At 45.6% G+C, this 24,928-nt stretch overlaps 2 protein-coding genes across 9 annotated transcripts in view; one reads left to right on the forward strand and one right to left on the reverse strand.

Annotated features, from left to right (window-relative positions):
* Positions 1–1,064: 1,064 nt before the first annotated feature.
* On the reverse strand, positions 1,065–11,886 carry NPHS2 (NPHS2 stomatin family member, podocin). Its single transcript, XM_035123237.3, has 8 exons — positions 11,602–11,886; positions 10,899–11,002; positions 9,361–9,433; positions 7,174–7,256; positions 5,379–5,582; positions 4,446–4,501; positions 2,842–2,920; positions 1,065–1,458 (listed from the first exon to the last, which is right to left on the reverse strand). Exons 1-8 carry the CDS (start codon positions 11,882–11,884, stop codon positions 1,186–1,188), a joined length of 1,155 nt encoding a protein of 384 aa, XP_034979128.2. The 5' UTR covers positions 11,885–11,886; the 3' UTR covers positions 1,065–1,185.
* A 3,914-nt stretch (positions 11,887–15,800) lies between these two features.
* The window catches only part of TDRD5 (tudor domain containing 5), a 40,581-nt gene continuing 31,453 nt past the window's right edge, over positions 15,801–24,928 (forward strand). For 2 of the 8 annotated variants that reach the window (XM_088673695.1, XM_088673700.1), the window contains exons 1-3: positions 16,105–16,289; positions 21,170–21,408; positions 22,529–22,951. In XM_088673695.1, coding sequence (XP_088529821.1) covers positions 21,177–21,408; positions 22,529–22,951 — 655 coding nt within the window. In that variant the 5' untranslated portion in view covers positions 16,105–16,289; positions 21,170–21,176. Of the gene's footprint in view, positions 16,290–21,169; positions 21,409–22,528; positions 22,952–24,928 lie in introns of all 8 variants that reach the window. The other 6 variants (XM_088673698.1, XM_088673697.1, XM_088673701.1 and 3 more) reach the window with 6 other exon arrangements.

The following is a 24,928-nucleotide window of genomic DNA, read 5'->3' on the forward strand; positions in this document are numbered from 1 at the left end:
ATGTATAATAATAATAATAATAATAATAATATATTATTTATACCCCGCCCATCTGGCTGGGTTTTCCCAGCCACTCTGGGCGGCTTCCAACAGAAAAATAAAACACAGTAATCTATTAAACATTAAAAGCCTCCCTGAACAGGGCTGCTTTCAGACGTCTTCTAAAAGTCTGGTAGTTGTTTTCCTCTTTGACATCTGTTGGGAGGGCGTTCCACAGGGCAGGCGCCACCACCGAGAAGGCCCTCTGCCTAGTTCCCTGTACCTGCCTTTCGCAATAGGGACAAGGAACAGAATGACCAAAGAACAGGAACGGCCAACGGGTGAGTTTATTATTCAGCCCTTCATCCAAGATGTTAAAAGGAAGCATACATAATCTTTCTCCGTCCCCACACCCCTGCTTTTTTAATCTTCATGACATGGTCCTGCGAGGTAAAGTGAGCTGAGAAATTGACACCCAGTGAGCTTTACGGCAGAATAATAATTTGAACTCAGTATTGGATTTTAACTGGGAATATCACACGGGGGTGGTTAGACACCTAGCAAGCTTTGTGCTTCTAAAAATATTATGTGGAAAGAAACAAATATACATTTGAAAAAATGGGGCTGGAATGCACTCTCCACATGCAGCTAGGACAGGCTGCAATTCCCTGTTTTGTACACTTGGTGGCAAAGCAGCCACCCTCATAATATGTAGCCCAGCTGGTGACCACTTAGTTCAGGAGTTTAAAAGTTTAAAAGTTTAAGCAGATTTAATTACAGGAGGCCCAATATAGGATCAACTATGACTACATCAGCTACAGTTTGAAATGCAGATTATGCCTATTCTTCTGCTGAATTCCTGTAGTGGAGTGGCAAAATGTTTTCAGACCAAGGGCCGCATTGCCTCATAAGCAACTTCCAAGGGGCCACATTCCAGTAGTGAATGGGGCCCAGGGCAAACGTGGGCAGAGCAACAGCTACAATTTTTACCTTTATCCAGAAGGCAGTTCCTACACAGACTAATATCCCCTCTCTTATCCTCCATCCAGGTGAGTTCAAGGGCACATTTCAGCCAGGCAAAAGCACTTCAGGAGGGTGCAAAGCAGGCGGGTACGAATTGTGGACTAGGCAATGGGTTATGGCCTGAGGAGCTAGACAGAGAGGCCTAGATGCTGCACCTGGTGCCTGAGTTTTCCTACTTTAGTCCTACAACATGGGGGAATCCTTCGCCTTTGGAGCTTCTGGGTTGCTGGCGATATCTGAAGAGCGCTTGCAGCCTGTGGATTTCAGGTTGTCTACTGATGAAGGATTCATTAGGTCAAGGGGGAAAGGAAGAATAAAGGTGGACGGCTTCTCTGCAGACAGGTTTTGCAACATGTGAAGGTAGCGGAGCTGGAGGGCGGCTGGCGTGTGGGAAAGCACCTCAGCTGCCACCTTCAGAGATTCGGAAGCAGCCTTTTCTCCTTCAGCAGCTATGACCTAGAAAAACAAGGTATTTAGAAGATCTTCCTTTGGGTCAGGATGCAACGAAGTTTTACTCAGAGTAGACCCATTGAAAGTAATGGGACTAACTTTGATGTGTTCATTAATCTCAATACCCTGAGTAAAACTTTGTTGAGTACAGTACTGCCCATGGTTCCTTCCATAATGGTGCCCTTCAGTGTTGTAGAAGCAACGCTACTAGTCAGCTGGAAGTGAAACGAAAACAGGTTCTGCACAGCACTTAAAATGGTGCTACATTGAATGCTCACACCCTCAGGGCCAAAAACCACCTCTAATGTTTCCTCAGAAGCAAGTTCAACTGAGTAAAAGCCCTCCAGTGTTAATTAGATACTTATTATTTGCAGGTTCTGGGCGTTAGTTTCTTCTTGAGGTAATTTCCTCTTATTAGTCAACATTTGTTCCTGGTCTGAGGAGGGCAGGGATAAGTGACTTATTTCCTTGCATTTTTTTCGTTTTTAATAAAACAGCACTGTTTTCCTATAAAAAAACAATAAAATGGCCGCAGCAGTGGTGGGGATAATGAAAAGAAACTTGTAATTAATTCCTACCACAGGGGAACAACTGGCTTATAAGGGACAGCATCCAGACAATATCTTATTCAAGTGGCAGCCCATACTCCCCTGTCAATGGATTTGGATTTTCCCAATCTATGGATAATCCATTAAGGGAAGAAAAGTCAATATAAAGTCACATATTACCTGACTTTATATTGGATGTTTTGAAGTGTGTTACATGTGGTGATATTTTGCTGGGTGCCACTTATCGCTTCATCCCCCATTTTCATTTTGTTTCCGATAGCCCAAAGGAAAGCATGCAGGGTTAGTGTGGAAGAAATTTATTTCAATCTTGTGCTGCGTAGACTTGAAACAGTCTGGACCTTCCATTTTCCAGTGCAGCTGCGAAACAGCCTTCATGTTGTACCTCCTCCATCTCTTAGGTTTCCAGTCAAAGGAAATGAAGGCGTCCCTGTACCTTTACCTATAAATTAACTAATGCAAACAAGAATGGCTCTCACTTTAGATCAGTCACCCCCAAACTCGGCCCTCCAGATGTTTTGGGGCTACAATTCCCATTATCCCTGACCACTGGTCCTGTTAGCTAGGGATGGTGGGAGTTGTAGTCCCAAAACATCTGGAGGGCCGAGTTTAGGGATGCCTGCTTTAGATTAACGAAAGTTGGATAACCAACAGAATTAGCTTTGACCAGTGACTCACTCCCATGTGCTGTGAGATGCAGGCAGAACCATGGCCAACGCTTGTCTTATTAGACCTGAAGAGAGGAAAGCATCTCCCTCCCATAGCTCCCTCCTGCCCGTAGCTTCCAGTAATAAAAACATGCCGGGTCAGTGTATTGCCTTACCCTCACTCTGGCTTGTCTCTGGGCTTCTGCTTGTGCAGCCAGTGATTCCTGAAGCTCCGTTGGCAACCGCACATCTTTACTGAAATAAACATAGTTGTTAATGAAATCTGGGACTGCAGACCTAAACTGGAAACTACGTAAATGGTTTTCTGTTTAAGAACACAAGAAGAGCCGGGCGGCTGGATCAGACCAATGACCTATCTAGTCCAGCACCCTGTTCTTACAGGGCCAACCACAGGCCTGTGGGAAGACAGCAAGCAGGATCAGAGCATGGCAGCACTCTGCTCACCTGTGATTCCCAGCAGCTGGTATGCAGAGGCACACTGCTGATGATGGTGGAGGGGAAACAAAGCCACTGTGGTTAGTACAACCATTTAGCTCAGGAAGGAAACTCTGTATTACATCAGGGGGAAATGAGTGCTGGTTGTAACCATGCCTACATGGTTGGCTGGCCAACTGGCCAGCTAGTTATCAGGTCAAATGGGACCTTTGTCCTGGGTGCCAGCTTGACAAGCCAGTCACTGGCTGAATATCTCTCTCACTGCCACTCCTGAGTGGGCCTACTAGTTTGCTAGCAACTCTAGCGACATTTACATTGGCAGTGGGATGTATCCCTGTGTCAGATTCGTTCTCATTTGTTCTGTTAGGAAAGGGGACATTTGCCATTGTGGTAGGAATGCCCTGAAGAAGTTTTAAATGGCCATAGGATGTCCTGCATGGCTCATATATGGACAAACACTTCCCATAGCTCTGGAATCAGGACCTTTGCCCTCCCACTGTTTCTGGACTCTGGCTCTCACCAACCCAATAAAACCTCAGCTTTTTTCATCCTGATCCACTTTCCCAGCAGGATTGCAGGAGCAGTGGAAAACTGACAGACCAGGAAGGCAGAGCAATTCATCTGGTTCACAACTGCCTTTTCTGGGTGGCGCCAAACTGATTCAATCATGTTGGGATCAGGACAGGAGGCAATCCTTATTCTGCCCTCACTGTGATCAGTGAGAAGACATCCAAGGCTGCCTTGCTGCCAGAAGGGATGGGAGTAATTGGCCAGAGCCCTCCCTTCCCCACTCTTGGTGGGGCTGTGGAGCCAATTGCCACCTGGCAAGGAGAACGCCTCTCGAGACACCCTTGCCTTGAGGATATCATAGCAAAATGGGAGCGACTCAAAAGTTTAGCCCAAGGTGACTCTAAACAAATGGAGAGCTGGTCAGCTGTAGCCTTTCTGGCCATATGTAGATCCATAAAACTGCAGGAACGGGGTACCTTTTGGTGCACTGAGCTGCCAGTTTTGAACTAAGCAGCTTCTCTTACATTACTGGTCATTGAAATCAACCCTTTTCACCCACAGCCATGTCAAAACAGGTGGGCGAGGAGCTAGCTGTGCGCCTGCGAGAGAGAGCAGCAGGATAAAGGAGGAGGCCCACAAAATGGTGGCTTGTACCAGGGTGACCCCCTATGCCCAGGGTTTGTTCAAGGGGAGAAATAACAAAAACTGATTATACTCATAGGGGCGGCATTAACAATAGTGAAAGGTCTCAGAGACCCCTCTCCTGATATTTTGTCACCTAATTATTTCCGCAGACCTCACATTTCATACCTACATTTCTGTCCTTTCCACCTTGATCCCCCACTGACAGGTGATGGCGTCCACAGCCACCTGCAAAAAAAAGTGTCTTCTTATTGGCAGCAGCTTTATATGATGGATGAGCAACTTAGAAATGTAAAACCAGCGGAGTCCTAACATTTCTAGTGAGAACTGCTCTAGTAGTGATGGCTTTCTCCTTGATGCAAACCAAGTGTAAAGTTACCCTGAGTTAGGTAAGCACAGAGCTGTTCAAAAAAGGATTACAGCTTTTTCAAAAAAGGTTCCCTTTTCTCTGTCTTGGCTACTAGCTGATTATAGGTCAATCCATAATTAATTTGTCAGATTCCTTTCTAAAGTTACCTAAACTGGAGCAAAGTCTATTATCTCTTGTATGCCCCAAACCTAACTGCCAATCATTTATTGGGCCACTTAAAGGTCTGCTATGAGAGGGAGAAAAAGGCCTCTCTAGCCACTCCACTAAAAAGGCAGGCAGTTAATCTTATATTTATAAAATTGTCTCTATCAACCAGAGCAGACTAAGACAATGTGCAGTTCACAAAATAGTACATTTATCACCATGCTATTAAAAGCATCACTTTCTGCAAGTCAAACTGTTCTTAAAGGTGCAGGAGACTACGGTAAGCTGGTTCGCCTGTTTGGAGGCAGTATAGTGTCTGTGGTTACCTGTTGTTGTTGTTTGAAAGGAAATGCTGCCCTAGGTGGATCTTGCAAGGCAGTTCTGAGTTTACGTACTATAAAGCCACTTTCAGGAAGGAGAAGGTGCCCAGTAGCAAGGCAGAAGCATTTCACTTGTGTCCTTTCATTGGCTACCATACCATTTTCCCAGTTCTGCTTGTAGCAGCCACTGGGCAAGCCTCCCACTCTAAGTGATGGACCTCCCCACCATGTCCTCTGTACAGAGCTATAGCCAACCCTCATCCCCACCCACCTTTATTTCCTGGCTGATGCTCTTCCTCTCCATCAGGATGTCTGTGAGCGACCGTTGTGCCAGAAAGCGCTTTGCGATGGTTGGCACTAGCAGCTGGATTGCCTTCGAGTGGTTGGCAAGGGTGGTCATGACGAGTGTGGCATTCTCCATTCGATAGTAACAGATGGTATCTATTTCTAGACTTGCCATGTCTTTGGTTATGGTCTAGGGCAAGCAGAAGGCATTGTGTGACCATCCAATAGAACAGGGGTCGGCAACCTAAGGCCCGTGGGCTACAAGTGGCCTACGGGGGTCGTTTAACCGGCAAGTCCCGGCATGCTGCACTAAACGAGCGCAGCGCACTGCGGGGACGGCGCCAGAAATTGCGTCTGTGCATGCATCAGAAATTGCGTCTGCGCAGATGCTGGAAATCGCAGATGCACATACTCGCATGTGCGATCCGGCCTAGAGGGATCTCTGCTGGAGAGAACCAGCCCAGGCGTGGTAAACCTTGCCGACCCCTGCAATAGAATGTTACAAAACCTGTCCCTCTCTCTGCCGAGAAGTGACAAGAGCCCCTGGGGTCCCAGGCTCTGTGTTCACCCAGGGTCTGTGTTCCTTTGGAGAATTGAAGACGCAGCAGAGACTGCTGTGGCTTTAAGAAATATGGTTTATTCACCTATTTGCACCTTCAGTCTGCATGGAGGGAGTCTAGATCTTACTGCACAGGAGTGGCTTATATTTGGGTATTGTCTTTTTTCCTCCCCCCCCCCGAATTTTAAAGGTGCGGCTTATATTCGGGTGCAACTTATATTTGGGCCAATATGGTACAGTGGTACCTTGGTTTCAGAACAGTCTGGTTTAAGAACGATTTGGTTTACGAACTCCGCAAAACCAGAAACAGTGTCTTGGTTTGAGAACTTTACCTCGGTCTAAGAACGGAATCCGAACGGTGGAAGGGCACTGGGGACGGGAAGCCTCATTTGGGAAAGCTCGCCTCGGTTTAAGAACGGTTTTGGTTTAAGAACGGACTTCCAGAATGGATTAAGTTCGTAAACCGAGGTACCACTGTATTAAGAAATAAACATCAAGTGGAGCTAACCCAATTCCAACAACTGAAGAAATAATGATTAACACCTATTTAGCACCTTAGAATGCTCAAAGCAAAGGGAACTGCCTTGTGCAGAGTCAGACCATTGGTTCATTTAGCTCAGGGATCAGCAAACTTTTTCAGCAGGGGGCCGGTCCACTGTCCCTCAGACCTTGTGGGGAGCTGGACTAGATTTTTTTGGGGGGGAAATGAACTAATTCATTTGCCCCACAAATAACCCAGAGATGCATTTTAAATAAAAGGACACATTCTACTCATGTAAAAACATGCTGATTCCTGGACGGTCCACGGGCCGGATTTAGAAGGCAATTGGGCCTTAGTTTGGGGACCCCTGATCTAGCTCAATATTGTCTACACTAACTGGCAGCAGCTCTCCAGGAATCCAGACTGTGTAGATTCCTAACCTTCGCTGGAGATGTCAGGGAATGAACCTGGGATGTTCTGCATGCAAAGCAGATATTCTGTCACCGATCTACAGCCTTCCTTTACGTTAAGTAATCCAACAACTGTCCCATTAGGTAGATCAGTATAATTCTTGTGGAGCTGAGTCAAAATGGCTTGCCGAAAAACTATATAGTTAGTTCATAGCCAAGGTGAGATTTGAACCAGGGGCTTCCTAATTAATTGGAATGGTGAATCTAAGTAAACTTCTGCTGCATTTGCCTCCTGCAAACAAGCTGAAGGGGCAGACTGTATCTCTCTTACCTCATAGAAAGGGATCTCTAAGGTTTTGAGGCGAAGGTCTATTTTGTGGTAGGTGTCCAAACATGGTAGGAAAAGGAATAATCCTGTTAGGAGAAAGAGAACAGCAGCAGTTGCAAGCTGGATGGTGTAAATCAGGGGTCCACAAACACATGTTGCCAAGGGCTGGTGCCGCCAGCAGGCAACCAAAATGGTCAAAGGCCTGGAAACGATGCCTAATGAGGAACGGCTTAGGGAGCTGGGCATGTTTAGCCTGGAGAAGAGAAGGTTAAGGGGTGATATGATAGCCATGTTCAAATATATTAAAGGATGCCATATAGAGGAGGGAGAAAGGTCGTTTTCTGCTGCTCCAGAGAAGCGGACACGGAGCAATGGATTCAAACTACAAGAAAGAAGATTCCACCTAAACATTAGGAAGAACTTCCTGTCAGTAAGAGCTGTTCGACAGTGGAATTTGCTGCCAAGAAGTGTGGTGGAGTCTCCTTCTTTGGAGGTCTTTAAGCAGAGGCTTGACAGCCATCTGTCAGGAATGCTTTGATGGTGTTTCCTGCTTGGCAGGGGGTTGGATTGGATGGCCCTTGTGGTCTCTTCCAACTCTATGATTCTATGATCGCGCTGCGGGCCGGAGCCTTGCGCACACATGATTTCCAGCGCACTTCCGGGTCGCCGGAACACTGGAAATAGCTTGTGTGCATGCGCATGGGCCTCCTCTGGCCTGGAAGTGTGCAGGAAATGACACTTGCACATGTGTACAAGCTATTTCCGACACTCCGGCAACCCAGAAGTGGGCGGCTGCACCGCGCCGTTAAGAGCAGGCAGTGGCAGTGAGCGCCACCTAAAAGAGCCTCCCAGGCTGCATCCGCCCCCCGGGCCTTAGTTTGGGGACGCCTGGTGTAAATAAACCAGAAGAAAACTCACATTTCTTAATGCAAAAGGTAATAGGCCTGGACCGAATAGGTAGCGAATCCAACCTTTTTAGTTAGGCAGCAGTGCTCTTTTGGAAGCTGAAGATGTAGAACAGAGGTATGTGTTGTTATAAGAATTCTAAGGTCTCAAATATAGAATAAATATTCATAAATGCGGCACCTGGAAGCAGAGCGGCAGCTGGGCTGCCAGATGAGCGAGTGAGCGCCCAGGCCGCTCTCCGGAAGCTGCAGTGGAGGCGGCCCCAGGCAGCACCGGCGGGCGCGGGCGGCAGGCAGGCTGGCCAGCGCCCCCTTCATTTTTGCGCTCTAGGCGGTCACCTAGTCTGCCTGGGAGGGGAGCACCCTGTTGCAACAGTTCAATAAAGATCAGGCTTACTAGCTGCTTTGCTTCTCAATATTCTCTGGTTGGCCTCTGTTATTTTCTCCTACTGATGGAGAACCTACAAAGGACTCTATAAGGGCTCTTGTATACCCCATAAGGGAATAAGGGCAGATTTTGTTTACAACAGGGGTAAATGCTGATAACTTTGAACTCCTTGCAATTGTGTCTTTAATTGAGTTTAATTGACCCAGCGGTGCTGGCTCATGCAGCAAAATTCTCTTTCTCATTCATCTGTCTAACAATCCTGAGTCATGATTATCCTATTTCTTATACTTATAATGAGTGTTATTTGCCCTGAAGAAACTAGTGGTTTCATGGGCCCCATAAAGGGCTCACACTAGTGTCTGGGCATTGTCTGTCCTGCCTGGTCTCTTCCTCCAAGCACTATCCCTAAACCGTGCCCTCCTCACCTGTGCCTTCCTGTACAAAACTACACAGGCAATTGTTTCTCACCTAAGCCATGGGGAGGGTCCATCTAAATGTTAAGTTCAGCTTCTTGAGTACCAATAGTGCGATCCGCATGCAGGCCACTATGTGCAATGGGATGTAATGGGGGCAGGGAACCTTTTCCAGCCTGAGGGCTGCATTTCCTAATGGGCAAAGGTGGGCAGAGCAGCAGGTACCGGTAGGAGTCTGACCTTTGCCTCACTGAAATGTAGTTCAAATGTCTCCAAGCAGGCCAGCTGCAGCTCAAGGACCCAGCGCACAGCTACTGAAGGGCACAGCCTGGTGTCAGAAGGTGCAGATTAGGAAGAGGCATTGCCTGGAAAGACTTCCAAGGGCTAAGCAGAGCAATTTGGAGGAAGGTATTTTGCTCCCCAGAACTTCCCCAGCAGGTACATAACCTGAGGCTTCCTGAAAGGCTGATAGTTCTATACTTACCGGGCCCTCTGGGCCTTCCGCAAAGAAGGCGTCCAAATCGAAACAAAATGGCTCTTTCATACTCCCGTACAATCTGTCATGGAAAAATGGATGGTGGGAATCTGTAAGATAAAGCGGAACTACGTACCGTGCGGAACCCTCTGCTCTAAAAGCCCACGGGACCCGAAATGCCTGGTGCCGCCTGCTGCAGCAAATGTAAAGTGATGACGGGCCTTTGTTGAGTGGGAAGAATCATATTCAGTTTCACAGCCACCATGCATTTCAAGCACATTTCAAGTGCATGACTTTCCCCCAAGAATCCTGGGAAGTGCAATGCAATTCCTAGCATCCTTAACAAACTACTTTCCCCAGGATTTTTTGGGGGGAAGGCACATGCTTTCAATGTAGGGTATGGATCGGTGTAGCATGGGGCCTCCAACTGAGCACCAGTGTTTGTGACTGAGGATTAAGAGAGATTCACTTGCTCTGTTTCTGGCTTCAGTTTCTTAAAAACACCATGCACAGAGGCTCTGGCCCTTGTGAGGAGTTGGCTGTCTGAAGGGGCCAGCAATGGAGGGAACCAAACATTGTTATGCCTCATGTCTGATTGTGGGAGTGTTTGCTACAGTCTACACACCTACATGCTATCTTCTTCCCCGCAATTTAAGCCACCACAAGGAATGTTTGTAAGTTGCATGACCAACTGCAAAAGAAAACGGGGCTTTTGTATCTTTTTAGAGTTGTACAGAAAGGGGAATCGTAGCAAGTACAATTAATTGTGCTCCTCCTGAACGACAAACTCCACCTTGCAAAAATCCCTTCTGCACAGCTATTAAAGGTACAGAGGCCCCATCCTTTTGTCTTCAGGAATTCTGCTAGCTTCTTTTATTCTCTTCACTTTTTTTAAACTCAGAAGGAAAATGTAGAAAAAAAGCTGAATAAGCATTATTTAGTAGCATTATTTCTAAGGTAAGCTCTCTCAGCCTACCTGTTAAAGATTATTCCAAAGTACCCTGTTTATGTAAGGTGGTGTAGAATAGCTACTACATCTGAAAGGAGAAACGATTACAAATGAGAACAATTCTAGCAGATCTTGGGCATATAAATGAAACAGAAACAAAATTAATTATCATTATCTCTGCCTCAGAGTAGCAGTAATTACTCTACTTGAAATGCACCTTGACGTGAAAGAAGACAAGTGGGCAGTATTACTTTTATTCACAATATGAGTAATTTAGAACATGATAAAATAGATGAGGGAGACTACTGTGAGCAAGCAGAACTCTTGGCTTTGTGAAGACTTTGGTATTCAGATTGCAATTGCTGGAAGAATTAGTGTTTAGTGTTATCTGAGGTCTATATATGGATGCTTCACTCACATCAATTTGGAACTACCTGTTTACCTACACAGCACCTCTGTAAGACCTCATTTGCATTGAATCGTACACATAGCAGTGTGTGTGAGTGAGAGATGCTTGGTCTTCTATCTGGGCCTGTATGTGAACTCTGAACACTGCAAAATTATAGTTCCTGCACATGCAACAGCCCCAATGACTTACCTTCATGCAGAACCAGATGGAAATGGGGAACGTGACTATGAGGAGGAGGAGGGAAAGGATGACAAGAAGCCACTCACAAATGCCCAGGCCTGGAGACTTTGTACCTACAGGGGAACAGATAAAGAGCAGGTGATGGAACAGGGTACAGTATTTCCTTTAATCTTACTGGGGAGACACAATAAGATGATGGAGGCCACTGTTGTTGGTACTATGGTCACGTATCCTACTTTACAGAAGGCTTGTGAGAGGATAGCCCTCTATTTGAAGGTGCTCTGTATGTGCAAGTGGGCCAGCTCCAGGGCTGGTTTTGAAGTTAAAGCACCATTAGAAAGGTGAGCAAGCCCTGAAGTTCCCCACCAACAATTGTTACCTGATCTAGTCTCCCCCACTAAGGAGAGATGAACCAAATTTAAATTATGGCAGTTATTTCTAAATGCACATCTATATGCCATTGTTATATTCACACTTTGTGCATATTTGTGCCCCCTTTTTGGTGATGCATTTCCTACCTTTTTTTGGCAAAACGTAAGTGGCCACCTTATGCAGCCGCAGTCTTCTTCAGACTATTATTTGGGCCCGAGTAGCAGGACACAGTAGATTCAAACTCTGGCATAGTAAGAAAAGCTCAGCAGGGTTGTCCCGGAGCCCTTCTGAGCCCCCCCCCCGTGCTCTTGCATTGCCCCTTAACTACTTGCCCCCTTACCTTCCTCCTGCTTCTCACTTTCAAGCAGGGCCTCCATTTCCTCCTCAAATGGCACAACATCATCCACATCCACTACTGTGGAAGTGTGGACTTGGTTGTCTGCCTGAAGGCTGCTCTGGGTCTCCCTTTCCCTCTTCCTTTTGCTGAACTCCTGCTGCTTCTCTTTGCTAGTCTTCCGGCTGTGTTCCACTTTGTCCTTCTTCCTGCCATCTTGAATGGCCTGCTCTCTGCTTCTCCCGCGGTGCTCCCTAGAAGAGCTCTGTGGCTTCTTTTCTGCCCTCATTTAGGGAGACTGTGCTAAGGAAAAACAACTCTTCACTGAGGATGTGGGAGTTTGTGCTGCCTGGCCATTTATCCTGTCCAAAAAGGAGGGCCAGAGAGAGGGGGAAGCCATTGCCCAGGAGGAGGAGGATGTTTATTTGCGCCACTGGAGCTATTGGACAGTGAAATCAGTCACAAATTTGAGCAGGGTGGTTGTGTCATCATATGCTGTGACTAAAATGAGAGGATCCTGCTGCACATTAATATCAATGCATTGTGGTATACAGTATTTATTTATGTAAAAGACTTTTTTTACCTGCCCTTCACCATAAGGTCCCAGGGTGAGTTATGACAATGGCAATACAGTAGTATCATTTTTTAAAAACAACAACAGTAAAACAGTTCAAAACACAACAGTGTAGATTAAACAAAAGAGGTGGGTCTCTCAAAACAAGACCTAAACTGCCAAATATGCTTCCACAGCCTTGAATCTGATCCATTATGAAATCATGTATTTTATATATGTTTTCAACTCTCCTTCAGTACAAGCAATGTGGAGTTGGAAAGGCAGAACCCACAGAGGGCCCAAGCAGTGATGGGGTGAACTGGAGGTGCAAGCACATTACCATTTGAAAAAATATCAATTTTTCAGATTTTTTGGGACAAGAAGCAGTGTTAGAACAGTATGAATAGGGGACCACTAACCCAAGTGTCTCCAGGTGTTTTTTTTGGGGGGGGGACCACTCTGGTCAGCCAGCACCTCCTAACAGGGGCTGATGGAAGTTATTGTCCAAAACAGCCAGAGAAAACCAGGTTGGAAAGGGTTGCTGAAGATCACAATACCAGTAGCAGTGTAGTCGTTGTTGCTGATACAAATTACGGGTCCCAGATCTCATGTCAGGAATACTGTATAGCTAGTCCCCTGGTTTCAAGAATGCCTAGAGAGGAACTGATAGTAAACCACGTGGAGAGAAAATAGTGTCCAACATTTCTCAGTTGTGATACCTCAACTCTAGAATGCCCTACCCTCTCAGATACGAGTAGCACCAGCATTGATGGTCTTCCAATGCCATATATATATATATATATATATATATATATATATATATATATATGTGTGTGTGTGTGTGTGTGTGTGTGTGTGTGTGTGTGAGAGAGAGAGAGAGAGAGAGAGAGAGAGAGAGAGAGAGAGATAGATTTGCAGATTGGGAGTACTTCTGGATCCTGCTCTGTCACTGGAGGCTCAGGTAGCTAGAAGTGGCTAGAAGTGCCTTTTACCAACTGTGGCTGGTTCAACAGCTATGGCTATTCCTGGACTGGGAAAGCCTTGCCACAATAGTACAACTGTACATTTGCTGATTGCTTCAAGACTGGATTACAGCAATGTGCTCTCTGTGAGGCTTCTCTCGTGCTGGATCTGGAAACTGCCGTTAATGCAGAATGCTGCAGCACGCTTGCCGACAGGAGTGAGGCCTCATCAGCACATACACCTGTGCTCATGGACCTGCACGGGTTGCTGATATGCTACCAGGCCAGGTTCAAGGTAAAGCATGTAAAGCCCTTAACAACTTGGGACCAGTTTACCTACGAGATCGCCTTACCCCACACGTGCCCACTCAACTGTTTTGATTGGCAGAAGCGGCACTATACAGGTGCCACATAATACCCGTTCCACATTCGATCATTTAGTGTGGCAGCACCGGAACTGTGGAACTTCCTGCCTATTGAGATCAAGCAGGTGCCTTCACTTTAATCTTTCTGATGCCTGCTAAAAACATTCTTGCCTAGACATGCTTACCCAGATGCTTAGAAGATTGAAGTAATTTTAATATGCGTTACTGTTTTAATTTTTGTATGTTTTGAAATAGGGTCGAATTTTTTCCCCTTGCTTTTCTTGTTTTATATTTTTGAAAACCTTATTGAGGCTTCCCACAACCAAACATTGTACAGTGTAGATTTTATGAAATAAATAAATAAAATACCATAAAAATATATCACAGCAGTTTACAACAACATAAAAACATAATTCTAGTTGCAGGTAGGTAGCCATGTTGGTCTGCCGTAGTCAAAACAAAATTAAAAAAATTCCTTCCAGTAGCACCTTAGAGACCAACTAAGTTTGTTATTGGCATGAGCTTTTGTGTGCATGCACACTTCTTCAGATATCTGGTATCTGGTATTTGGTATCTGAAGAAGTGTGCATGCCCACAAACATAGTTGGTCTCTAAGGTGCTACTGGAAGGAATTTTTTTTATTTTGTTTCGATAAAAACATAAAACCATGATATGTTCATTCAAACCTTTGACTTGGGTGATGTAATTATGTTGTATTTACACGAAACAGTGCTCCTTTGTATTATAATGCTTCTTGCTCTCAGATTGTGTGCAAAAAGAGTTATAAATAATTTAAATAAATAAAAATATTTCACTGATGAGACTAGGCACATGGCTAAGACCTCAATGATTATTCTAAGGATCACCGCCTGAGCCTCCCCACTTGCACCATGACATACCAGTATGGACAACACTGCACATTGCTGAAGGCTTTTGTACTTCTTCCTGCTTTTTGTTTACTCTTCAAGCTTTAGAAATTAGCACTGGCTTAGTAATACCGTACGGTAATCATCATGGTGCGTGCAGAAGAAAATGAATGGGACTGCAGGAGGTAACCTTGTGTTATTTTTTTCCCCCTCCTTGAATTCCGTTGTAATTAGAAATGTGTGCCACTCTGCTAAGTAAGCACAAGTGACTCGCTTTTTAAAATTCCCTTGTGTAAGCAGTTTAGATAAAGTAAAGAGGCCTTGGTTCTAGTCTTACAGGTGGCGGTGACTAAGCAATTTAAACAGCAAATCAGTTGGCACTGAGCACTGAGCAGAGCGCAATACTGAGGTGAAGGCATGGCTACAAATATTGCACCTAGTCAAAATGAATGTTTTAAACAAAATACAAAGGTCTCACTTGTGAGCCGCACAATGCCATGCCTGCCACACAAGCTCCCACACCGCAGCACACAAAGCGTTAACAGCGCACACATTAACAGGTCCGTTGCTATGTCAGAAAGATGAATTGGTACACTTGGGGTCAAGCGGGGTCAACAAACTTTTTCAGCAGGGGGCCGATCCACTGTGGGGGGCCGGACTATATATTTTTTTGGGGGGGATGAACAAATCCCTATGCCCCACAAATAACCCAAAGATGCATTTTAAATAAAAGGACACATTCTATTCATAAAATAAAAAAATTCCTTCAGTAGCACCTTAAAGACCAACTAAGTTTTAATTTTGGTGTGAGCTTTCGTGTGCATGCACACTTCATCAGATACCTATTCATGTAAAAGCATTCTATTCATGTAAAAACAAGCCGATTCCTGGACTGTCCGTGGGCCGGATTGAGAAGGCGATTGGGCCAGATCCGGCCCCCGGGGCCTTAGTTTGCCTACCCATGGGGGTAGGGGTTACACCTTGTGACCCCGCCCCAACCCCTGAGAATAGAGCTGGTGTCTCTCTGTAGCTCTGCCTCTTGGTCTGCACAGCCTCATCCTACCTTTGAAGCACATGCAAAACATCCCTTGCAAAATTCTGGGCACTGTAGTTTACACCTCAGTTACAATTCCCAGCAACCCTTAACAAACTACATTGTCCAGAATTATTTGAGGGAAAGAATGCTTCACAGGTGGCGATGGAATACTGAGAACTCGTTTACTTTTGCAGCACAGCTGCAGTTCTCGTCGCGTTTGTCAAGTTACTGTGCTTCACCTGCTTCAAACTTTTCCTTATTACAGTATTATTATTAATTGTTATTATATTGCGTCCTGCCCTTCACTCGAAGACCCCAGGCCAGTCCACATACACACTGACCGGTATGACCCCAGGCCAGTTCCCTCCCTTTCTCCTCAGGCCGGCCAGGGGGTCGCGTGGAGCAGCCGACCGTGAGGCGATTCCCGCTGGGAGCCGGCCAACGAAGGGTGGGAGCGGCCCTCCTTTCCCGCCCTCCTCTCTCGGGCCTGGTGTCGGTGATTCGCTAAGGGATGGGCTGTGTTTGTTTGCTTGCTTTAAAAAAAATATTATTGAAAAGGCGGGAGGAGACGTTGGAAAGAGGGAGGGAAGAAGAGGTCTTGAGGTCTGGCTGCTTGAGAAGCCTTTCAAAAGAGCCGCGCCTGCGTGTCCGCGCAGAAGGGAACGCGCGTGAGAGGGCGTGTCTATACGTGCGTGTTTGCGCGTGTGGAGATACAGATACTGTACGTGGCCGTTAAGAGGGAGGGGATTCAAAATGAGGGAGGGGCGGAGGGCGTCGGAGCAGTTCGGCTTCAGGCGCGTAGGTCGGCGGGGCTCGTGTGTCTGAACGCGCCCAGCCTCGTGTCAGTCGGTCGGGGGCGGGACCCTGCTGTCCGGGCGAGGGGCTTCCTCCTCCTCCACGTGAAGAGAGGTGGTGAGAAGGGAGTTGCCAGCCCAGGGGGGAGGGTCGTGATTTGGCTGTTTTTTGTTTCTACAGTAACTTGTTTTAGCTCTTGGGAAGGGGTGGCATGGAAGCTTGGTTGGGCGGCCTAAATTTCTTATACGAATATCCCTCCCTCAAAGAACACGTGAAAGGGTTGCATGGATAATGCAGGTTTTAATGATGTGCTGTCCTTGGCCTAGGGTGACTCTTAGAGTCGTTGCATTTAGAAGTGCTTTTGTGGAAGAGATTTTTCTGGTTTGATTTTAAAATGGCCTATTCATACCTGCTTATTAATTAAACATTCATCCCCACCTTTTAATAAAATAAAATAAAACAGCTTACAAGAATCATGTATTTGTAGGTTGAGGTGACAGGCTTGGTTGGATAATGGTTGCAATGTTTTTGTTAGAAGGTATGGCTTGTGGGAAGGGACCCGGGTGGCGCTGTGGGTTAAACCACTGAGCCTAGGGCTTGCTGATCAGAAGGTCAGCGATTCGAATCCCCGTGACGGGGTGAGCTCCCGTTGCTCAGTCCCAGCTCCTGCCAACCTAGCAGTTCGAAAACACGTCAAAATGCAAGTAGATAAATAGGAACCGCTACAGCGGGAAGGTAAACGGCATTTCCATGTGCTGCTCAGGTTCGCCGGAAGTGGCTTTGTCATGCTGGCCACATGACCTGGAAGCTGTACGCCGGCTCCCTCGGCCAATAATGCGAGATGAGCACGCAACCCCAGAGTCGGTCACGACTGGACCTAATGGTCAGGGGTCCCTTTACCTTTACCTATGGCTTGTGGGAGCAGTGGCACCAACTTTGGGGATGCACGCTTGTGTATGGCTCATCCCCTTCCTTTTAAAAATGGGGAAAGGGGGTTTATTGGACTTCTGAAAGTTAACAGAAAATAACTTTCCAGCTTTATATTTAATCATTTCCCTCTGCTCCCAAACTCCCCCATGGGATAGTGAAAACTTAAAATTGTACGAAGCTAAGGCTGATCCAAGATGTTTTGCTAGGGCCCGATGGCAACCCCTGCCTCATTCTACCTACAGAAACTAAATGGGTGGCACTTGACTTCAACACTGGCAGCAGGAGAGCATCCTCCACTGCACCTAAAGGCAACATAATAGTTGAGGGCAGCTAGAACAGGCTGTGTAGTTGCACAGCTCTGTCCTCCCACAGAGGGAAATGGCCACGGGACATAGGAGGAGTAGCCTTAGGCGGTCAACTTTGCCTAGTGGTAGGGCTGGTCCTTTTTATAGTCACTAAATCTTGATGCCACTAGCTCAGAACCTTCGAAGTTGTTATATCCATTTATGGGTGCAATCTAGCAAAAGTTCAGCACTTAGTAAATTCAGCAGGTTTTAGCGGGGAGATCAGAAGGTCGGCGGTTGGAATCCCCGCGACGGGGTGAGTTCCCGTTGCTCGGTCCCAGCTCCTGCCAATCTAGCAGTTCGAAAGCACATCAAAGTGCAAGTAGATAAATAGGTACTGCTCCGGCGGGAAGGTAAACAGCGTTTCCGTGCGCTGCTTTGGTTCGCCAGAAGCGGTTTAGTCATGCTGGCCACATGACGCGGAAGCTGTACGCCGGCTCCCTCGTCCAGTAAAGCGAGATGAGCACCGCAACCCCAGAGTCATCCGCGACTGGACTTAACGGTCAGGGGTCCCTTTACCTTCATCTTACATTTATCAGTTGTCCATGAGAGAGAACTCTGAAGTGTTTATGACTGACTGAATTGTGTGTGTGATGCTTGCAAGTAAAGTATTGCTTTTGGGGGAGTTTGGATGATGAGGTTTATCAGTGCTGTTAAAAAGAGATGAGATGAAAGATAAACCTTGTACCCAGTTTGCTCAGACTTTAACCGTAAGGGTTTGTTATAGTTGCGTGCTTCTGATGCGCATGAGGCTCTGTGGTGGGGTACTAATCGGCGCCGTGGTGTGCCGGATCCTCCAGCGCCCGCCGGATCCCTCTGGCGCCCTCCCACCCTGTTTCCCAGCGCGGTGGGCAGGTGGGCGCTGCGCGGGTGCAACAGGCGCTGCTGCGCGGCGGGCGGGCGGGCAGGCTCAGCTGTGCGGCGGACCGGTCGGCCAGCGGGTGGGCGCAGCTCGTGGCGCCCTCCTGGCGGGCCGACGCCATGGTGCCCTGCGCCACCCAGCCTGCACGTAGGGCCGGGCCTGGTACTAATCCCAACACTGTCAGGATATGCCTGACTCCCTCCTAAAAACCATGCAAAGGTTACCATTGTAAAAACAAAGCAGCAGCTCTTTCTGAGCACCTGTTGTTTCAAAACCCCTGGGTTTCCTTTTTTAAAAAATAATAAAAAATTTTATTGGATTTTACATAGAAAAAGGAAAAAGCGGAAAAAAGCGGAAAAAATTTAAAAAGAAAAAAGAGATACAAAAACTTTAAGAAAAAACAATTACAAAGATCTACAACAATATCATCACGTCTTTTTATAGTTAACTCATAGCATTTCTAAAATCTTAACTAAACATCATAAAGATACATCTTAGCTCTCTTATTTATATATAATTCTTAATCAATTTATATAAAAGGGTGAAGAAAAAAATAAAACCATAGAAATATTAAAAAGACGTAATTATATTTTTCAATTTCAAATCTAAACATTTCGGACTTCCTCATTCCCCTTCCTTGAGTTCTTTATAATTCACTAATTATTGCAGTTTCCATCTCTAAAATTACATTCTTCTAAATTATATTTTTTTACCATTAACCCTTCATGCTTCTCTTTACCTTAGTTACCCAATATTCTCTACCCTTTTACCCAGAAATATTCAGACAAATTTTCAAAATCTTTTACCCCCTTTTTATTCCCCCTCTCAAAACTAAATCTACCCCCTTTCCTTGGAATCGGTGTCTCCAGAGATTTCAGCCAGCTCCCTAATACATTCCGAGTTCAAATCCTGTTTTGCCAACCAATAGAAATTAGCATAATTCCCCCTCATCCCACTCCTGCTCTGTCCCAATCTAAATTTTGCAGAACCCTCCCCCCCTGCTGTATATCCAATACTTTATTTTCGGTCTCATTCTTTTTCTGCCCCCCCTCCTACTTCCTTCTCCCCCCCTCTCACTGGGGTAACAACCTTTTTATTTTTCCCTTTTGGGGGGGCTTTTGCATCGCCACCTTTCCCTGTTTCACCTCTCCCACCGGTGAAACAGTGATTTCTTCTTCATCCCTTCCCTGCTCCACCTCTCCCACCGGTGGAACAGTGGTTTCTTCTTCATCCTCTTCTATCTCAAAAATCCATTCTGTTGGTTCAGCAATCTGTTCTCCCTTAATTGTTGCATTTCCTTCAAAATTATAGTTCTCTGCCATTTCCAAAGTTTTCCCAAAAGTCACATCACAGCATGCGTCGTCTTGTCTTTCCTCTTCTCCCTTTTCTTCCTCTCTTAAGTTCAAATCTATCATCTGTTTCAAAATTCAGTTCAGTAGATTCATCAATCCTCTCTTCCATGCATGTTAGAACAACTTTAGGGTTGCAAATCTGTTCTGTCATTTCCAAGATTGTTGTGATAATCAAGTCCCACTGTGAGTCCTTCTCACAGTCCAGAACTTTCTTTTCCAACCTGTTGGTGCTCTTCGCTTCCATGATTGTAGCAGGCAGGAAGTGGTGTTATTATTGTCCTTGTTTTATATTTTCCAAGTGCAAAAGGAATAAATTCCGGTCTGAACTGGATCCAACCTCTATTTCTTTACATTTTTCTCTTAACAGTAAAACTCAAATTCAGCACTGAGCAGCTTTGAGGTTTGCTTTTAAAAGTTCCTCTTTTATTTGTCTGCAGCTCTCAGTTTCAGGCTCACAGACACATTCTTTTCTATTGTGACGTCACAAAGACAGCTAGCCGATCCTTCCTTTGACCCGACTCCAAGTTCACAGGGGGATTTCCCCTTGTCAAATCACAGTCTTTTGCAGAGATTTAGGTACACTTGTATCTTTTTACCTTACTCTGCATCAGGAAAAAGTTTTTAAGAGGTAAATTTCTGAGCTTTCCATAGATTTACTGCATCCTCCATTACTCAATTGGGGGGGCTGACTTCCCTTTTACGCCTCCTCCCAGCGCCAATTTCTTAGTCCAATCGTAGAATTTTGACTTACTTGGTCTAGGTCTAATCTTTTTGTAGGAAGAATCCACCGCTTGCAGGTTGTAGGCATGGAGCTTCGCTTCGTGGAGGTAACAATTGCACCCAAAATGGCTCCCGCGACTGCCACTCCGCTGGCTCTCGGGGGCTCTAACGAGCTTCCTGGGCAGCGGAGGAGTCGAGTCGCCTTTGGAGCTCTGCCAGGCTATTTCACCCCCGGGACGCTCTACCCGGGGTTCTTGTGGGGATCCGCGGGGCTCCCGCGGAATCCCCCCCCCACGATGCCAGAAACCTCGGAGCTCGAGGTTTCTGCACCTTTCCACCAGCGCAGTAGTCTACAGTATTGCTTTTGGGGAAGTTTGGATGATGGGGTTTATCAGTGCTGTTAAAGAGAGATGAGATGAAAGATAAACCTTGTACCCAGTTTGCTCAGACTTTAACCGTAAGGGTTTGTTATAGTTGCGTGCTTCTGATGCGCATGAGGCTCTGTGGTGGGGTACTAATCCCAACACTGTCAGGATATGCCCAACTCCCTCCTAAAAACCATGCAAAGGTTACCATTGTAAAAACAAAGCAGCAGCTCTTTCTGAGCACCTGTTGTTTTAGATCCCCCTGGGTTTCCAAGGCAAGCACTATGTACTGTATCTTTTTAAGTTTGTGTACTGTGTTCTCCCTTGTCCATCTCGCAGTAAAGTTATCTGATGATTATGAAGCCTGTTATCACCAAAAGCAGTATTTCTTTGTCCTTTACCACTTCCTTCTCTCCTCCCCCAGTGTCAACATGTCCGATCAAGAACGCCTGATGAACTCGATGAAGAAGGTAGTGAGGTCTCTGCTGACACCCGTCAAGGAAGGCCTCACCCCTATTGAGTTAAACAAAGAATACAAGTCGATGATAGGAGAACCACTTCCGTTTCGTGCCCTGGGTTACCGTTCTGTCATGGAGCTGGTGATGGATATGCCAGATGTTGTTAGCATCTGCCCTAGTGGAAATGGCAATACTGTCCTCAGAGGTGGGTTTTGGATTAGTCTGGCAAGAGCAGGGAATGCCAATAACTTGGGGAATAATGTTTGACAGGCATACAGGGAGTTTAGGCTGGGTGGTTCAAGAAAGAATGGAACTTGGCCATAGAGCTGCCTATTGTAAATATGTCCTGTAGTTTGATTTTTGTGGTCCCTCCGAACACAAAGCAGTCAAGGGCAGGCATCCCCAAACTTCGGCCCTCCAGATGTTTTGGACTACAATTCCCATCATCCCTGACCACTGGTCCTCTTAGCTAGGGATCATGGGAGTTGTAGGCCAAAACATCTGGAGGGCCACAGTTGGGGATGCCTGGTCAAGGGCATTACCTTGCATTTCCCAGCAGAGTGCGGTTTGTTTTACAATAATGCCAATTCTTCTGCAGTATTGTGTCATGGTGACACATTCCCCAAACATGGTTTAAATATGAACCAGTTTGTAAACCTAAAAAGATGAAATCTGCATGTAAGTATTTTTTAATGTGTTTATGTTGCAGGGTATAATGCACTTAGACTTCACTCACAGGGTTAACAGAATTAAGCTATTCCCACAACAAATATAAGGTACAGATTTGGACATAACGTAGCCTAAGACATCCTGGCTACTTTCAATTCTATGTATATAGAATTTTTTGGGGTGTGTGTGTGTGTGTCATGTTTGATGTATAATGTCTACCTAACGAGCCAGCACTCCAGGAGAAAGCACACCATGCGACATCTTCAACAGAATTTATGGTTGTGGGTGTTTCCCTTCACATACATAAAACACAAATACTGTAGGCTGGGGTGGGTGATTGGGTTGCCTTGATGTTGGTAAGCAGGGAAGTAAGTATAGAAATGGAGGGTTGTACATGAGATTAAATTGAGAGGCGTGGGAGCTCTAATATCCTAGGGAAAGGAGGATCTTCTGGTCTGAACAGCTGGGAAAATACCTATGCTTGCAAATCTACAAATACTGTGTACTAGTATTATGATACTAGCTGTGTTCCTTTGGCAGTACCATTTTGTTGTAAGAGGATGGCAAGAAAAAGGGAGGAGGAGAGGAGAGGAGAGAATAGTAATTTTCTGTGTCAACATGCAACTTTAACCATATGGACTTCTCCTGTCTTTTAGCTATTCCAGATGAGTCCACTGAGTTGATTGCAAGCTTGGTTGCCAGACAGAAAAGCAAATCAAAACCATATTTTTCCAGGGGAAAGCCAAATTTCTCTTTTCAAGCCAGATCTTGTTCTGGTCTGCCTCAGCCCCCCCGAATTTCTCTGCCCCGGCGGGGTCGGGTTCCTCCTACTCTCCCAGCTGTGGTAAAAAGTGAACTGAAGGAGCTGCTGAGATCTTCACCTGTCCTGCTTTCAGATTTTGACAAAGCCTTTAGTCGGCACTTTGGACGGAAGTTTGAATTTATGCGTTTTGGCTTCTTCTCTATGTTAGAAGTGCTGAATGCAGCTTCAGATATCATCACAGTTGTACAGACAAGGGCAGGCTCCTTGTTGACGCTAAAGCCCTCAAGCAAGAAAAATCCAGAAAAGTTGCCAGAGTGTAAGTTTATGTTTGCTTAAATTCAGCTCTAGGAGAAAATAGCTCTTATTTGGCACCTTCATTTAGTTGAGATTCCTGCATTGCAAGTTGGACTAGATGACCCTTGGGACCCCTTCCAACTCTACAATTCTGTTTGCTTTATCCAATACTACCTTGCAGCCTTATGGTACCTCTCTACATTAAACATACAAACTTCTTCTACCCCAACGTGTAGATAAGTGTCCCTCTCAAGGAGTAGTATGGCTGTAAGAGATGGGATCACAAATAAAGGAACTTTGAGAAACCCAACTGGTACTGGAAGATGAGTAGCAGTGGGTTGAGTTAATTCCCTTCTGAGAGCATGTGCTCTGTCTTGCTCTTTCTCAGACAGCAGCCAAGCATGAGAGTGGGAATAGTGGGGTGATGCAAAGATGTTGGTGCACTTCTATTAAAAAAATCTTGATGTGTACTATTTATGTAGAATTTTGCACCCAACTGCAGATTGCACACAGTTGTGGACAAGAATCTACAAATAAATTATGTGCTCACTTCTATAGGTAGACAATTGATTTGCTTTTGTCCCAGGTGCCAGTAAGCAGAGTAAACTTGGGAAAAGGTTGTGGTCTGAGGTTCAGAGAGCTTGGCTTTGTTAGTGCAAAATTATGACCAAATTGCCAAATATTTTCAGTAGCATTTGAAATTGAAAACCATGGTGAAATACCGTCATTTGGGGGGGGGGAGGAAGTACACCCTCTTTGAATTCCGTGGTTTTACATATGAGGACATAGTAACAATCATCTGTTCCGTAGCAGGTCTTAAAATTAGGTAAATACAACCACACATGACATATCACAACATGTCATGATTTATTTAACAGAAATGAATCCAAAATGGAGAAGCCTTATGATTCAGTAGCTTGTAGAACAACCTTTAGCAGCAATAACTTGAAGTAATCGTTTTCTGTATGACTTTATCAGCTTCCCACATCGTTGTGGAGGAATTTTGACCCACTCTTCTTTACAACATTGCTTCAGTTCATTGAGGTTTGCTGGCATCTGTTTATGCACAGCTTACTAAAGGTATTGCCATGGCATTTCAATTGGGTTGAGGTCTGGACTTTGACTAGACCATTGCAACACCTTGATTCTTTTTCAGCCATTCTGTTGTAGATTTGTGGGCGCGCTTGGGATCCTTGTCCTGTTGCATGACCCAGTTTCGGACAAGCTTCAGCTGTCGGGCAGATGGCCTCACATCTGACTCTAGAATACTTTGGTATACAGAGAAGTTCATGGTGACTCAATGATTGCAGGGCTCCCAGGTCCTGTGGTTGCAAAACAAGCTAAAATCAATCCTCCACCACTGTGTTTGACAGTTGATATGAGGTGTTTGTGCTGATATGCTGAGTTTGGTTTTCGCCAAATGTGGCACTGCATTTGGGCCAAAAATCTCCACTTTGGTCCCGTCTGCCCAAGGGACACTGTTCCAGAGTCTTGTGGTTTCTTCAGGTGCAACTTTGCAAACCTAAACCGTGCTGCCATATTCTTTTTATAAAGAATAGGCTTTCTTCTGGCAACCCTTCCAAACAAAGCATACTTGTTCTGTCTTTTTCTGATTGTATTGTCATGAACTTTAACATTTAACATGCTAAGGCCTGTAGACTCTGAGATGTAACTCTTGAGTTTCTTGCAATCTTGAATGTTTTCCACTTTTGAATAATCTTTCTCACTGTGGAATGATGGAATTAAAATTGGTTGGATATGGCTTTATAACCCTTCCCAGTTTCATGGGCAGCAATTATTGCTTCTTTAGGAACATTGCTGATGTCTTTCCTCCTTGGCGTTCTGTTAAAACACACCTGAATGCTCCAGACCAGCAAACTGATAAAACTTCGGCTTTTGTAGAGGTGGGTACACTTGCTGATGATCAATTAAGCAAGGACATTTGATTAGCAGCACCTGTCTTCTACTTAGCCCCTTAATTCCTATGGAAGCAGTAAGT

This window comes from Zootoca vivipara, chromosome 7 (assembly GCF_965207765.1).
Source record: "Zootoca vivipara chromosome 7, rZooViv2.hap1.1, whole genome shotgun sequence".
NCBI classification, from domain to species: domain Eukaryota; kingdom Metazoa; phylum Chordata; class Lepidosauria; order Squamata; family Lacertidae; genus Zootoca; species Zootoca vivipara.

Coding starts and splice junctions, on each gene's coding strand:
- NPHS2 (XM_035123237.3), bottom strand. CDS start 11,884: ATGAGGGCAGAAAAGAAGCCACAGAGCTCTTCTAGGGAGCACCGCGGG. Junction 11,003..11,601: donor AAGTGAGAAGCAGGAGGAAG/GTAAGGGGGCAA, acceptor GTTCCCCTGTAG/GTACAAAGTCTCCAGGCCTG. Junction 9,434..10,898: donor CCATCTGGTTCTGCATGAAG/GTAAGTCATTGG, acceptor TTTCCATGACAG/ATTGTACGGGAGTATGAAAG.